Below are 14,439 nucleotides of genomic sequence, written 5' to 3'. Positions count from 1 at the left end.
TTAGCCCTAGCAGACATTCATCTCTAATCTCACTTTTAAACCAGCTTTTTGTTTGTTGGTTTCCAGTTAAGTTCGTACCACCCACCCCCAAATACCTGGCATCCCAAGAAACTCATCTGTTAACTCACTGGTCACCTGCCAGGCTGGAAAGTATGTGTTGGTCTCCATATAGCGCACGTTTGTGTTTACCATCTGCACCCTGATTGGAAACTTTGTGTTAATCCAAAAGATGAATCCTGCATGTTGAGTATAAAAATTTTAATAGCTTTAAAAATATTGAGCCTTTCTTTTTCACCAAATGGCAAGTTTATTCTTTGCATCCAGAAATGGTATCCAAAGTACTTAATGCTGGCTTCCGTCTTTTTGTTTTCTTGCAGCGAGATTTTATTTGCTTAATTAGCTCACAGTTAATTTTGCCTAAATTTCCCATAGTGTTTCAGTGTTGCTGGATAGGAGAGCAGTAGATGAATGTGGGAATCTCACATAGACAGTTAGTAAGGTGACTTTACTGTTTTTTAAATTTCCTTACATAGATGGGGTCTTCTTGATCATTTTTATATTTCTTTATAACAAAAGTTAGAAAGCAATGGGAAGAAAATTAATCATTTACAGCCCTCCAATACTGCTACCATTAATATCTCAAATTATTTTCCATAAATATTTTTCCTACACATCTTTTAAATATGGTAACCGTCATGTACATAAAATTTATAGACTGCCTCCTTTGATGTACAGTCTTATAATAAGACTCTTTCAACGTTGCCAAATGGACTTCAAAATCACTTAACAAAAATTTTTTTTATTCTGAAATAATTATAGAGTCGCAGGAAGTTACAAAAACTAGTACAGAACTCCTGTCTGCCCTTCACCCAATTTCCCCTGCTGGTGATATGTTGTATAACAATACTACAATATTAAAACTAGGAATTTGGCATTTGGTGCCATCAACAGGTTTTATTCAGGTGTCACCAGTTGTCTGTGTGTGTGTCTGTGTGTAGTTCTATCCAGTTTCATCACATATGTAGATTCGTGTAACTACCACCATAACCAAGACACAGAATTCTCATCTCCACAAAGATCCCTCCTACAATTCTTATGGACACACATGCACTACCTCTGGCAACTGCTAATATGTTCTTTTTCTCTATAATTTTGTCATGACAAGAATGACATACAAAGGAAATCCTATAAATATAATCTGTGGAGATTGGCTTTATTTACTCCGCATAATTCTCTGGTGATTCATTCGAGTTGTGTGTATCGACAGTTTGTTCTGTTTTACTGCTGTGAGATGATCAATCTCAGCTTGCTTGACCATTTACCCCTCAAAGGACATCTGGGTTGTTTCCAGCCTGGGTGTTACAGGTAAAGATTTTTGTATGAACAGAGTCTTCCTTCCTCTGGGATTACTGTCCAAGGATGTACCTGCTGGCTTGTCCCCTAAGTGCAGGTTGCATTTTGTAAGAAACTTCCAGACTGTTTTCCAGTGGCCGTACCACTGGAAAATGTGTGAGAGATCCAGTTCCTCTGTACCCTTGCCAGCATTTGATGTTATCACTGTTTTGTTTCTTCTTGTAGTCATTGATAGGTAGGTAGCGATATCTTATTGCGGCTTTATGTTTCTCTGATGGTTAAAGATGTTGAGTATATTTTCATGTGGCTCTTTGCCATCCGTTTATCTTGTTTTGTGAAACAACTATTTATCTCTTTTGTCCATTTTTTAATTGGACTGCTTATTTTATTTTACTGTTGAATTTTGAGAATTCTTTATGTTGTGGACACAGACCTTCGTTGGATGAGTGCTTTGCAAATGTTTTCTCCCAGCCTCTAGCGTCTCTATTCATCTTCTTCGCGAACTCTTTGAGAGCAAACGTTTTAAATTTTGATTAAGTTCAATTTATCAATTTTCCCTTTTAGGGATCATGCTTTTGGTGTCATGTCTAAAATTCTTCCCCTAGCTGTAGGTCCTGAGGCTTTTCTACTAAACATTTTATAGTTTTATGGTTTACATTTATATCTCTGATCCATTTTCAGTTAATTGTTGTATAAGTTATGGGATTTAGTTCACATTGCTTTTTTTCTTTTTCTTTTTTTTTTCCCTTGGACATCCACTGCTCCAGCACTCTTTGTTGAAAAGACTCTCCTTCCTCCATCAAATTAACTTCCCATCACTGTCCAAGAGCAGTTGGGTATAATTGGATGGGTCTCTTCCAGGGTCCCCTCTTCTGTTCCATTGGTCCCCATATCTGCCCCTCCCCCAGTACCGCACTCCCTCGATTACTTTAGCTACCTTTTAAGCCTTCACATGGCTTCAGTGATTCCTCCCACTTGGTTATTCTTTCTCAGAATTGTTTTTAGCTACCTCTGGTTTTTGGCATTTGCATTTCCATTTTAGAATGAGCTTGCCTATACCTACAAAAAGCCTAGCTTGAATTCTGATAAGAGTTGCATTATAACTACAGGTCAATTTTTGGAGAATTAAACTCTTCACTGTGTTGAGTCTTCTGATCTACGGACATGGCATCTCTCTCTGTTTACTTAGCTCTTCTTTGATTTCTTTCCGTAGCATTCGGTAGTTTTCAGCACACAGCGATGGCGTGTCTTTTGTTAGGTTTTACCTACGTATTCCATTATTCTGGGAGCAATTGTGAACAGCACAATCGCTTTTAATGCCTGCATACAATTCCACATGGCAGACGTATCATCATTTACTGAATTCTTCCAAGTTTGCTGGACTTTTAAATTGTTTCCCATTTCTTCATTCTTATATATAAAAAAATACATTGTAACAAACAGCTTCCTATATTCAAATTTTATCTATAAAGTCTGAAAACTGAGATTCCTGGCTCAGAAGGTACGAATGCATGTGCCTCTGGATAGACCATGGAATTTGTGTATGGAATAAAAGAAATCTCCACATAAGACCAGTGCTTATCTATTCATGGAATTTTCTTTTCTGTTCACATTTCTTTCTCTTTTAAAACATGGATTTAGTGGCTCTTTAGATCGTTTCTTGCATTGTAGCTGATTACTTTCTATCACAATATAAAATTCTTTACAGGGCACAATTATTGTTTTCCCCAACACATGACCTCATCCTGCATCCTTGCCCAAATGGCAAATGGCGCTGCCATTATTCTCCCCAAGCAAGTGGCCCCTTATGATCCTTTTGCAAATTATTCCCGTCTCGATGTGAATAATGTTATCCGTTTGAAGAATTCATCATTACCTGTGCCCTACAGATTCTAGGCACGAGTCTGCCCAAATGGCCAGTGCCACCCCCTCTGGCAGGGAGAGCTGCTTTGCACCTCTACTTTCAGAGGAAGGGCTGGGAATGTCGGTATTCCAGTACAAGGCTTTTTCCAGTCGGAGCAATCAGTCTTAACTATTGCCACGTATTTGTTGGACCATTAAAAAATCTGTTACTTAAGCCACTTATTCTTTGTGGAAACCAAAGTTGCTTCCTCTACACAGGTTTGCTTAGAGACACCCCACCAGTCTGTGCCTGTACTCCCTCCCTCTGCTCGCTCCATGGGGGAAGGGGCTGTCGCCCCGAGCCCCACGCCTTTCGATGGACGTCTAAGCCCATGGTTTTTGCCCACCAGCTCGATATGCACCCTTGACTCACCTCTTAGGTCTGGTTTGCCAGTGAGTGCTAGAGAAACTGTACTTTCACTAGTTTGTACCTTTGACTTAAATGTTCCCAAGGACAGATTTACAGTCATGATCTCCTGCATCTATCAAGAAAGACACCAACAATCCATGTAGATGTTGATTATTCACATTATCTTGGAGAATATTCTTTGCGCTTTTGAAGATTTGAACCGACCCTCTGACCAGTAGCACCGAATGTAAGTTCTTATGGGTGGTGCTGGAGAGCCATGGTTCCATACCTCAAGTTTTCTTTTGATGAGAAAAATAAGTGAAACCCCCGTAATGACACTCACAGATTTGTCTTCTGCCTCTAATGGTGTAGTCTGGCCACGGGACTGTCCCCTTTTACTAGAGAAGGAACAAGAGTGGGCCATGATCCGTCGTGAGAATGGACACATAGCTGTCCGTCCAGGTGGCTCAGTGCACCCTGGGCAAGGTTCATGCCCAGGCGTAAGCAGGGGACCCAGGGCTGTTAACGGACTGTAGTTACAGAGGACTTGAAACAGAAAACAGTCTCGTGTGAGTGAAAGAGTCCTGTGGGCACTGAGTTGCTGACCACTGGCCGATTCAGCATTTCCTTATTCTGCTCCCATCAGGAACATCAGGTTTTTTTTTGTTGCTGTTTGTTTCTAAAGATTTACTTATTTATTTGAGAGAGAGAGTATCAAACATTTACAAAATGTTGATTTGGGGGGAAAAAACTGGGATATCAAGTCAGAAATACATAAATAATTGGGGTGGCTGGCTGGCTCAGTCAGAGGAGCATGCGGCTCTTGATCTTGGGAGTCGTGAGTTCAAGCCCCACATTCAGTGTAGAGATTATGAAAATTAAATAAACTTTAAAAAATAAAAAAGAAATACATAAATATTTGAGCCTTGGAGAAGTTGACAGATAAGTGAAATTTTCCCTTGCTAGAGAAAGTATGAAGCTTGTCCCACTAGATACCACTGGGATATGACCGTAGCTTCCTTAATTATACTGATCCTGAGAGTTATCATCACGCAGGTTTTTCATTTGGGATTTTAAAGCCTGTGTTTTCTCTTATCTCTCAGTATACCCTCTTCCATACTATGCATCTCAAACCCAAAGTGAAAAGGTTCTGAGGAAGAGGAAGAGAAACAGCCTGGTGATAATTGTCTATTCGGTGAGCACCTGGTGGTGTTCCATCACCTTCTGTGGGTCTTTACTTGGCGCTATTTTTAAAGTTGTGCTAAGGAATAAGGTCATCAGCCCCCTTTGTGCACGCATCCTGCTGCCCCAGAACCATCCCCACAGAAAGCTGTCCGTTCCTTGAGGAAACTTCTCTGTGTCTGGACCTAAGGCGTACGTTTTCCATCCACACCCAGTTTGGGGGCTCTTTGGAGACTCCTTGGTGCATCTGAATAAATTCACATCCGCAGATAGCGATGTTCTTGTCTCGTGTTGGAGGTGACTCGTTAGAAAGCACATCACAGAAGGGAACTTTCGAGAAGAGGTGGGAAGGGCCCAGGAGCCAAGTGTAGAGTCGGACCCAGAGCCCCAAGCCTCGGCCTCAGACACTGCTCCCCCAGGGGGCTGGGGGCGGGGCGGGGGGGCCCACCGGGAGGACGGGGAGCCGCAGCCTGCCTGCCAGTGGGATGACGTGGCCCTCAGGCCCTGCAGCCCTCCCCGGGGCGAGGGAGGCCCTGCCGAAATGCCACTCCGGGGGCTGTGTTATAGTCCCAGCCGTCTGGGAGTCCGATTTGTGTGGACTGAGATTTCTACGAACGGCGGCCGACAAGAGCCTCGTGGAGGATGGAAGGGAAGGTGATTGGAGGGGACAGCCGGGGCGAAGAGACCCCGCCCGATGAGGGGGTGCAGCTCTCACTCAAACGCGGAGGGGAACGCTCGACAACCGGAGCTAACCGGAGTGGAGGCGGTCAAAGGCAGGGTTTGGGATGGAAGGCGATGGGGATTGGTTCCGCGGCGTCTGCCACGCTTCCTCTGTGACCTTCACTCCGTGCCGCCCCGACGCCCCGCGCCGGCGCCCCATCCGGGCCCAGTGCCCGTGAGCTACCGCGGCGACCGCACCTCTGCGCTGACGCTCTTGGGGAAGAAGGAAACACAGAGCTCCAGGATGAGAGCGAGCCTCGGGCTGTGCGGGGCAGTGCAGGTGCCCCTCCTGCCTGTCCCACGAGCACCGGGTCAAATAGACCTGCGCTTCCCGCACTGGAAACGACCAGGGTGGAAAACGGATCTCGGGCAGCTGAGCACATCTTGCCCCCACTCAGGTGTCTTGTGTCCCACTCCTGAAATTTCAGAGCTTCTAGCGGCTGTCTCAACATTTCACCGGGTTTTCCTTTCTCTTCCCGGGCCCTTGGCCTTGCTGCTCGCCTGCCTCCGGCGCAGTTGTAGATTTCTTCCTAAATAAAGCCATCCCTGTTTTGTCGGGATTCCAGCAAGTGCCATAGGACTAGCTTGATTTCCACTCGTGCTGGGAGGGGTGCCCTCTACTAAGTGGCTCAGCTTATTTTTAGCCCCGGGGAGATGGAGAGGAAACTCTCTCTAGACATCGTTTCCCGAGAAATAAATAGGACAAAGGCAGTCGGCCCTGTCCCCGCGCGCCAGCGAGAGCGGCCTCTGGCCCAGGCGCATGCAGGGTGCCGCCTGCAGGTGGGTGCAGGCCCCTGACCCACCGAAGGAGCCGCCTGACCTGTCCGAAAGGAGGGGGTCCTTCTGTTTCTTAGAGTTTGTGGTTCCGGTCATCCTCACGTCATATTAGCACGAGGAACAGAGCCACCCACCCTGGGGTTTTTGCAGTGAGATGCATGTCTTCATGAGTCCGGCAAGCTTTGCTGATAACAAAGACCCCAAACCTGCAGACAGTACAGAGCTCCCGGAGGATGCTCCCCACTTCCCACCCCACCCCCGGCCATCCCTCCACCTTCCAGGGCTCTTTAGGGCATCCCCTCTGATCTTTACCTTCTGGAGGAGGCACAGAAAGCTGTGGGGTGGCTCCTTTCTCCACCCCGAAAGCATTCCTGAACTTCTGTTTCTAGCAACACCCTAGACTGTGAGTGGCAAGCTCTCTTGCTAAAAACAGTCAATAGTCCTGGATACACGATCTTTCTTAAACTATGTAAATGCATGAGTAAGTTGGGAAGTTGGTAGCAAATATTCAGAGGCCAAAACCTGTGTTAGAGGGAGAACCTGGAATGAGGGAACGGTGGAAGTGGACTGTCTCCTTGATGGCGACGGACAAAGCTGCTGAAGTTGAGGTGACCTCATGGCCTCACAGGGCAGGGGTGCTGGTGACAAGCCCCGGTGGACCTCGGGCCCACCCCTGCATGAAGGAAAGCCTCAAGGAGGACACGAGACACCGCGTCCCCTCAGATGGCTCTCGCACACGTTCAGCTGCTTGTGGTGAGCCTCCAGAGTCGGAGTCCTGGGGAGAGGTCCCATCTGGAGGCCGGCATAAAGCCGCAGGACGGGGTGGGGTCGGGGCGGAGGGGGGGGCATCACAGGGGAGAAGGCCAGGCACTGAGGCGGGCGTGGCAGGATGCTGGGAGGCAGAGAGATAAGGAGACAGAGAATGGGGAGGTAGGAGGCTCCCGGGGAGCAGGCCAGTGAGGAACGTGTCCCGGGGAAGACAGAGGGGCGGGTGGCCCGGGGATCTGACCCCTGGGGTTGGCACTCTGTCATGACTTGCTGTGAGGTGGGGGGAGCCGGATGCCAGTGGGTAGCGGAGGTACCAGAGACCCTGAGTTTGAAAACTCCTTTCAGAGTTGTGTCTGCACCTGGTGGACTTGGGGGTGGGGGGGACAATGAAATTTTTATTTTCACTGAGTAGATAGAGCATCCGCGTAAGCTGGTGGGAAGCACAGGAGGGGAAGGAGTGCTGGTGTGAGCAGGGAAGCTAAGTGAAACCCAGTTCTGTGTTCCGAGCTGGGAGCCTGTCCTTCACAGATTCCAGGCCTTGCCCCCCCACCCTGGGATCCCTACATTTAACTAGCTCCTAGCTCCCCCAGTGGTTCTGAAGGACTTCTCCCAGAGACTCAGAGGCTAGGTCCTTTCCTTGTTCTTTTCTACACTTTTATAAACCACCTGTTTAATCATCCACTCTGTACCCTTCATGGGAATTGATATCCCACCTGAGAATTGGTGATTTCTAGAATGAACTCTCCGCCTGTTCTGGAGGTGAAGCTAACACTTGCCCAGTTTTTATTTTCTATGTCTTTATCATTAATAGTTCACAACTTTTGATGTGCACGTGCTTTTCACAAATATCCTCCCTTCAAAAATGACATGAATAGCAGATGTTTCGGGATGGAGGACATTCTAAGAAAGTGACCCCAGTGCAGGGAGGAGGGGTCAGCTGTGAGGTGCCCCCCCACCCCCTTTCATCACTGCCTGCAGCCACCAGCCTCTCACGACCACTGCTGGGTACCTGCCCACGAAGCTCTGTGATCTGTCAGAAGTTCAAACACGATTCAACGGGGGCTTAAAAAATTCATTGTCACAAATTATCTTGTCACATATTGATGTCATTTAAACAATTTATTTCTCTAGCTTTTCTCTCTCTCATTAGAACATTTTTGAAATCCTCTTGCTTGTGAAGCAAGGTACCACTTTCTCCCCACCAAATTTCTCAAGTTACTAAAAAAAAAAAAAAAAAAAAAAAAAAATACCCATTCACAGGAATCACACTAGAAACCAAATGTTTAGTGCTATATGTAGAGCATTTAGGGACAGAGTTTATTTTCTGAAAGGAATAACATTAAAATCCACAGAGTTCTAGATAAAATGGCCTGCCTGGTAACAAAGAAAAGGCATTTATTTCAAAATGAGACATGGGTGATACTATAATTCTAGTTGCCCTTTAGGGCAATGATCATCCAGAAAATAGGACGTTCCATCCAGAAACAAGAGCAGACATGCCTGGACATGTTCCCCTCCCTGCCTGCATCTGTGCACACGGGCCCCTGTGGTCAGCTCGGGATCAACCTCCCCTCCCTTCCCCTCCCCTCCTGTCTTTCTTTTAAGTTCTGGGAAAGAGAAAAACAAATTAGCCTCAGGCAAATTCAAGCCAAAATGTCACTACAAATGCAAAACTCTGAAATCTAAAATGTGACGCTCTTGGTTCCTCAGGGATAGCCGAGTCTCTTTTCTCTTAAAGACCTTAGTGATTTCATGTGGGAAATGAACCGCATTGCAATGTGATCAGGGAAGAGAGTTCTGAGGTTTCTGATGCCATTCTCGGGGGTGAAACTAGCTATGTGCTTTGGGTACGTTTGCCCCAAATTCTTGGACAGCAAGAATACACAACACTTGAAATGTTCTGAGAGATTTGTTTGTAAACCTTTGATTTGAAACGTTAAGAAGGTAAACTTCTGAAATGGAAGGGGGTATACGGTGGACAGGGAGGAGAAGTCAGCTTCACCGGCTGGCTGGCACCCCCCACCCCAGGAGGGGGATGCGGTGGGAATGCCCAGGGACTGGGCACGGCGGGCTCCCACCGTAAGAATGCCACCTGACAGTGTCCCAGCGGGTTGAGTGACCTCACTTACCGCCACTGTGGGCCTCTGGCTCTCCGCAAAGAGCGGCTGAAGAGGAGGAATGATCTGGAATCGTCATGAAACACACATGTGCTGTGACGTGTGATCGGAGGCCAAGCTAAGAGTGCACGCCCCCGTTGTCCCCGGGCTCCTCGGCCATCTGAGTGGACGCTGTCCCTCTCCCACTCTGTGCCTACGACAGTGTTGAATTTGACTCTCTATTCAGCACTGTGACTGTTAATGTGTCCCTTACCAAAATGAAGTCACAGAAAGACGGGATTCGGGGAATGATGACTTGTTCGTAGTGCAGGTGCCGAATTTCCGCGGCTGCGTGATGGAAGTTCTTTCAGGAGGGAAATCGGGATTCTGGGTGACTCCCAGTGGGCTGCGCCGTAGGGAGAGGGTGGTCAGTGGGCCCATTGCTGGAAAGTTCTTCATTAACAGGAAAGGGGCACTTTGTTCTCACTTAAGTGACCCCATCATCTTCCATCTCTTTCTTCAGCTGACAAGTCAACAGCAGGGAAGGAAAGCATCTATGTGTCTATGGGGACTTGGGGAAGTGTTTTGAACTTCGGCTTTGGCCTTGTTTTCTGCGTGGGAAATGGAAGTCGGCTGCAGGACCGCAGAGTACAGTCTTTGTGCGAAACCAGGCACCACGATGAAGCTGAGGGTCCCGTGGTCGCTCTCCCTTCCTGTGCCAAATGGAGACGTTCCTTCCAGAAGCTGCTCGGTCTCCTGAGCCTACAGGGTCTGCAGGTCCAGGAGGCCTGAGGCTGAAAGCGGGAATGTCTTCAACTGTGACCTCCACCCCAGACTGCAATCCAAATATAATCCCCGATTGGGTGACCTTTGCCCCGAGCCTTACTTATTTATTCAAGAAGTGATCACAAATCAATGACATTCTAATTGGTCTTCTCCTAACTGAGCTCCTAGGAACCTTAGGAACTGATCAAAAAGAATCCATTTTGGCTATTTTCATTTGTTTCTGTTCACAATTAGAAAAACCATTGTTTCTACAAAAATGGCAAATAATCCTCAAAGATGTGGAAATTGGAGTGTTCTCTTAACCATGGGAAGAGAAAAAGCGAAACGTTCCTGCACAGGCTGCTGACCTGCAGTTAGGTTTTGCGGCACATACGACCTTGGTCTACTTTAAAGGTGTCCAGTGCTGGTTACGCAGGAATAAAATAGAACAATTCATAACTTTTGAGAAACCGAAATCTCTGTACATTTTAGAGAGACCCCTGTAATGTAAAGTATTGCTATTACGATTTCACTTGAAAATAGCTGCTCTTCGACTACCTCCAGGTAGAAGGGGTGGTGTCCCTGTGCCCCAGGAGTGGAAACCCATCTCTAACATTTGTAGCTCTGGGCCTGCCTCGGACTGAATCTCTACTTCAAAACAATTTCTTAAGGAATGAAAGAAACAATGAGAAGTCCTGAGTGTCCAGAACACAATGTGCTTGTGATTACTGGGTGCTATTTTTAGATGAGCTTTTCAGCCAGCCCATTCTGCTGTTTTTCAACACCTCGCCAAATGCCAAGACGGTAGAGCAGGGGTGAGTGCTCCGATGGATGGAGGGGCTGGAAGGGGAGTCCCAGAGAAGCACAGTGAGGCACTCAGCAATAGTGAGCCTCTACTGTCAGGAAAAATGCCTCTTTTCCAGCTTCCCAACTTCAGATTGCTGGCATTGGGCGGATTTACCCTGTTATAAGTGAAGTGATGCATCTGTGGGGACAGGAAGTTCTCTGATGAAAAATCGTAGTGATTTCTGTCCATGTCTTAATTTAAAGAACAGAGACTTTTTTTTTTTTTTTTTATTCCTACTGGGAAATCTTGCTTCTGGACTGGCAGAAAAATCTTACCTGACTGCTTCTTCTGACGGTCTCTGGGAGACCAAGGGAATGCACTTTGCATTAGCTGTGGCAAAGGTATCCTTCAGGAAGAAGGAGAAGGTCACACATCTGCATTTCACAAACCACGGCCACGTAGGGAGCCTGTCAACGGCCCTTTTCAGCACAGCCCCACTGCCATTGAGACAGATCTCAGAGGTTCATTCTGCCACACGGGTCCCATCGTCACCCCTACCCCAACTTTTGCCCAAACTGTTGGACACAGAATGGATTTCGTGGAGAGCTCCTGACGAGTCCTTGAGATGAGACCAAATGACAAATACTCATGTGGAAAAGAAGCGAGCGAGAGCTCCCCTGGCCTGCTTCCTGAGATAGGCCCAGAAAAGGATGATGGCATAAAGCTCTGTGATGTCCCACGTGTCACAGTACCACCCCCCGCCCCGGGGATGGTACCCTTCATCACCAGGAAATAGAGACAGCCTGTCCCCAGAGACAGGAGCCTTTGCTACTTTTTCCCAGTTTACTGCCGCAGCCCAAATCCTCTTATAATTCCTAATTAACTGAAGCTCCCAAAGTCAAGCTTTCCTTGTCTTGCCAATTCCTGGCAGATTTGTTGTTGTCCCTTTGTCTATAAAGAGTAAAACCTGGGGGCGCCTGGGTGGCTCAGTCGGTTAAGCGTCTGCCTTCGGCTCAGGTCATGATCCCGGGGTCCTGGGATCGAGCCCCGCATCGGGCTCCCTGCTCAGTGGGGAGTCTGCTTCTCCCCTCACCCTGTCTGTGCTCTCTCTCTCTCTCTTTCAAATAAATAAAATATTAAAAAAAAAAAAAGAATAAAAACTGCCTGCTCTGGTCATTTCTCTAGGTCTCAGCTTTGTTATTGGGCCTCTGTGCACATGGAATAATACTTTGATTTTTTTTCTCCTATTAATCCATCTCATGTAAATTAAATCCTCAGTCCGGCTGGAAGACCTCGAGGGTCGAGAACAGATTTTCCCTGCCTTCACTGCGGTCCTCAAAATCCATAGCATGGCCCAGCGTGTCGTGACGTCCGTAGAGGACGGAAGTGTGGTGAATCCGGAGCAACCTGCTGCTGGGCATACTCACCGTGTACCACCACTCTCTTGCAGGAGGAAGGCACCGTCAAGGAGATCGACATCAGCCACCATGTAAAGGAAGGCTTTGAGAAGGCCGACCCTTCCCAGTTTGAACTCTTGAAAGTTCTAGGACAAGGATCCTACGGAAAGGTAAGTCGGAGCTTTGATTCCCTCTGAGTGAGTCTCACACACCGTGGCGGGTCCCCCGTCCCAAGGCGGAGAGCGCTTGAATGTCGGGGGACATGAGCGATGGCTGGGTTGGCTTGTGAACACGGGAGCCGCGGCCCTGAGGCCGAGGGAGTGAGACGCATGGGCAGCCCCCCGTTTGCGGGGTCTCGTGTTCACTGCCACCCACACGCACTTTGCACAGTTACGATTGTGTCACGCGGAGCTGTGCAAACCACAGTTGCGTGGGCCCGCAAGAATACCCCACACCGCGGCCTTCAGAGTTCCCTAGGGCTCTACCCATCATGACCGTGAGGACGGTTCTTGACCTTGAGCCAATGCCTCTCCAAACACTCAGACTCAACAAGAAGGAAGAAAGCAGCGCCCTTTGCGGCCGGCATGCGACTGGCACTCGGGAGTCAGGGAGGCTGGACCTCGCCGCCAGCCTCCTCTCTTGACCCTCTGCCTCAGCTGTGCATTTCTCTCTCTCTGAGCCTCAGTTTCCCTCTCTACACAATGGGGATGGCATAAACCATGTGGTTATTCTATGACTGAAGAAGACTGGATCCCACCCAGCCATTGCCTCAGTTGTATCTACGCACAGAATCGTGCCCTTTCTGTGTCACCGTCAAGCTGTGGTGCAGGCTGATCCTTCCCAGGATGAGAAGTGCTCGGCCCTTCTCTCGGGCCACATCCCAGTCCGGCAGGACGCCAAGGGATCTTCAGTTACCACAACGTGGGAGTTCTTGAGTGGTGGTTCCTCCGCGTCCCCGTGTAACAGTGAGAAATCCATAGACTCTGAGGGCGTGACTTCTGGAATATCGGGGCCTGAGAAGAGCGGTACAGTCCTTCCCTGGGGCACAAGCAGAACGGCAGCCTGCACCTGTAAAAGAGTCGTTTTGTATGGAACGTGGACATTCACCAAATCTCTCCATTCTTTGGAGGACTTTGTGCCCAGATGAAATCTGGTGTCTGTTGATTTAATGCACAACTAATAATACATTAATGATGTTCTGGAAAGTCTCTTACAGACCATGAAAATTTGATTGCTTGCAAAATGTATCTTTTGGCCTGCATATACGGTAGTCTGTCTTTCTGTTTTCTTTTTCACTTTTCCACTTTTGTCTGGTCACGTGGGAAGGAGGTGTATACACTGATATATATATATATATAGGTACACATATACACAAACATACTTGTTTGGAACCACACCAAATTTCCAGTATTCACAATTTCGTGTCCTACAAAAATGGCTTTTTAATGTGGATCATACAGTATTTTTGGAAGCAGGGAATGAAGACTTCAGTCTCTCACAGCGTAAGGAGTGTTACTAAAAGCATAAGGCAGAGCCTATTTATGTGGTAATGGAATATTGGCTGTTAATTAGAAATGTCAGAAAAAAAGAGAAGGCATCATTCTTTCTCTAAGAACTAGGATTTCGGAATAGAGACAAGCAAATTCACAGACCCTCCCCACGTGTTGTTTCCAGAGCACATTCTCCACTGAGTGGTCGTCGTCTGCAGTGAGGGCCCAGGTGTGGGTCCCTCTGACCTCGTTGCGGACGCTGCCCACCACCCCCATCTCCAGGTGCTTGGGAACAGACCCGCGGAATGACGTTTCTGAGCTCAACTGAGACACGCATCCGGGGCTCTAGGGGTCTGCCCAGAAACTCGACTGGACAGACCCTGCCCTCGAAGGTGCCCTCCTCCGAGACCTAGGGTTCCAGATGAAAGGAGAAAAGGCTTTGTCGATTCCCTCCAGATTTCAAATTTTGAATTTCAATTTTCCTTTTAAAAACCATTCTTTGGAGGGGGGCGGAGCAAGATGGCGGAGGAGTAGGAGACCTAGATTTCGTCTGGTCTCAGGAATTCAGCTGGATAGGGATCAAACCATTCTGAACACCTACGAACTCAACAGGAGACCGAAGAAGAGAGTAGCAACAACTCTCTGAACAGAAAAGTGACCACTTTCTGGAAGGTAGGACGTGCGGAGAAGTGAATCGGAGGCGATATTCGGGAGGATAGACGGCGGGGGAGGGGGCCTCCGTCGGCCGCTTCTGGCAAGTGCTAGAGCCACGGAGCACAAAATCGGACCTTTTAGAAGTTGGCTCCGTGGAGGGACGTCGCTGCAGTGGCTAAGCGGGGGGTGGAATCCTCCC

General features: G+C 47.8%; 1 protein-coding gene across 7 annotated transcripts in view; it reads left to right on the top strand.

Moving 5' to 3' along the window:
- Positions 1–14,439, top strand: part of RPS6KA2 (ribosomal protein S6 kinase A2) — a 360,649-nt gene that overhangs the window by 254,158 nt on the left and 92,052 nt on the right. For all 7 annotated transcript variants that reach the window (XM_073894222.1, XM_073894220.1, XM_073894221.1 and 4 more), the window contains one exon: positions 12,150–12,266. In XM_073894222.1, the coding sequence (XP_073750323.1) occupies positions 12,150–12,266 (117 nt within the window). The remainder of the gene's footprint in view (positions 1–12,149; positions 12,267–14,439) is intronic.

The sequence above is a fragment of the Callorhinus ursinus genome, unplaced genomic scaffold (assembly GCF_003265705.2).
Source record: "Callorhinus ursinus isolate GAN/ISIS: 27379988/994484 unplaced genomic scaffold, GSC_fseal_2.0 scaffold6, whole genome shotgun sequence".
In the NCBI taxonomy this organism is placed as follows: Eukaryota; Metazoa; Chordata; class Mammalia; order Carnivora; family Otariidae; genus Callorhinus; species Callorhinus ursinus.
Note: the sequence above shows the minus strand (reverse complement) of the source record. Positions and strands in the feature narration are given on the sequence as shown.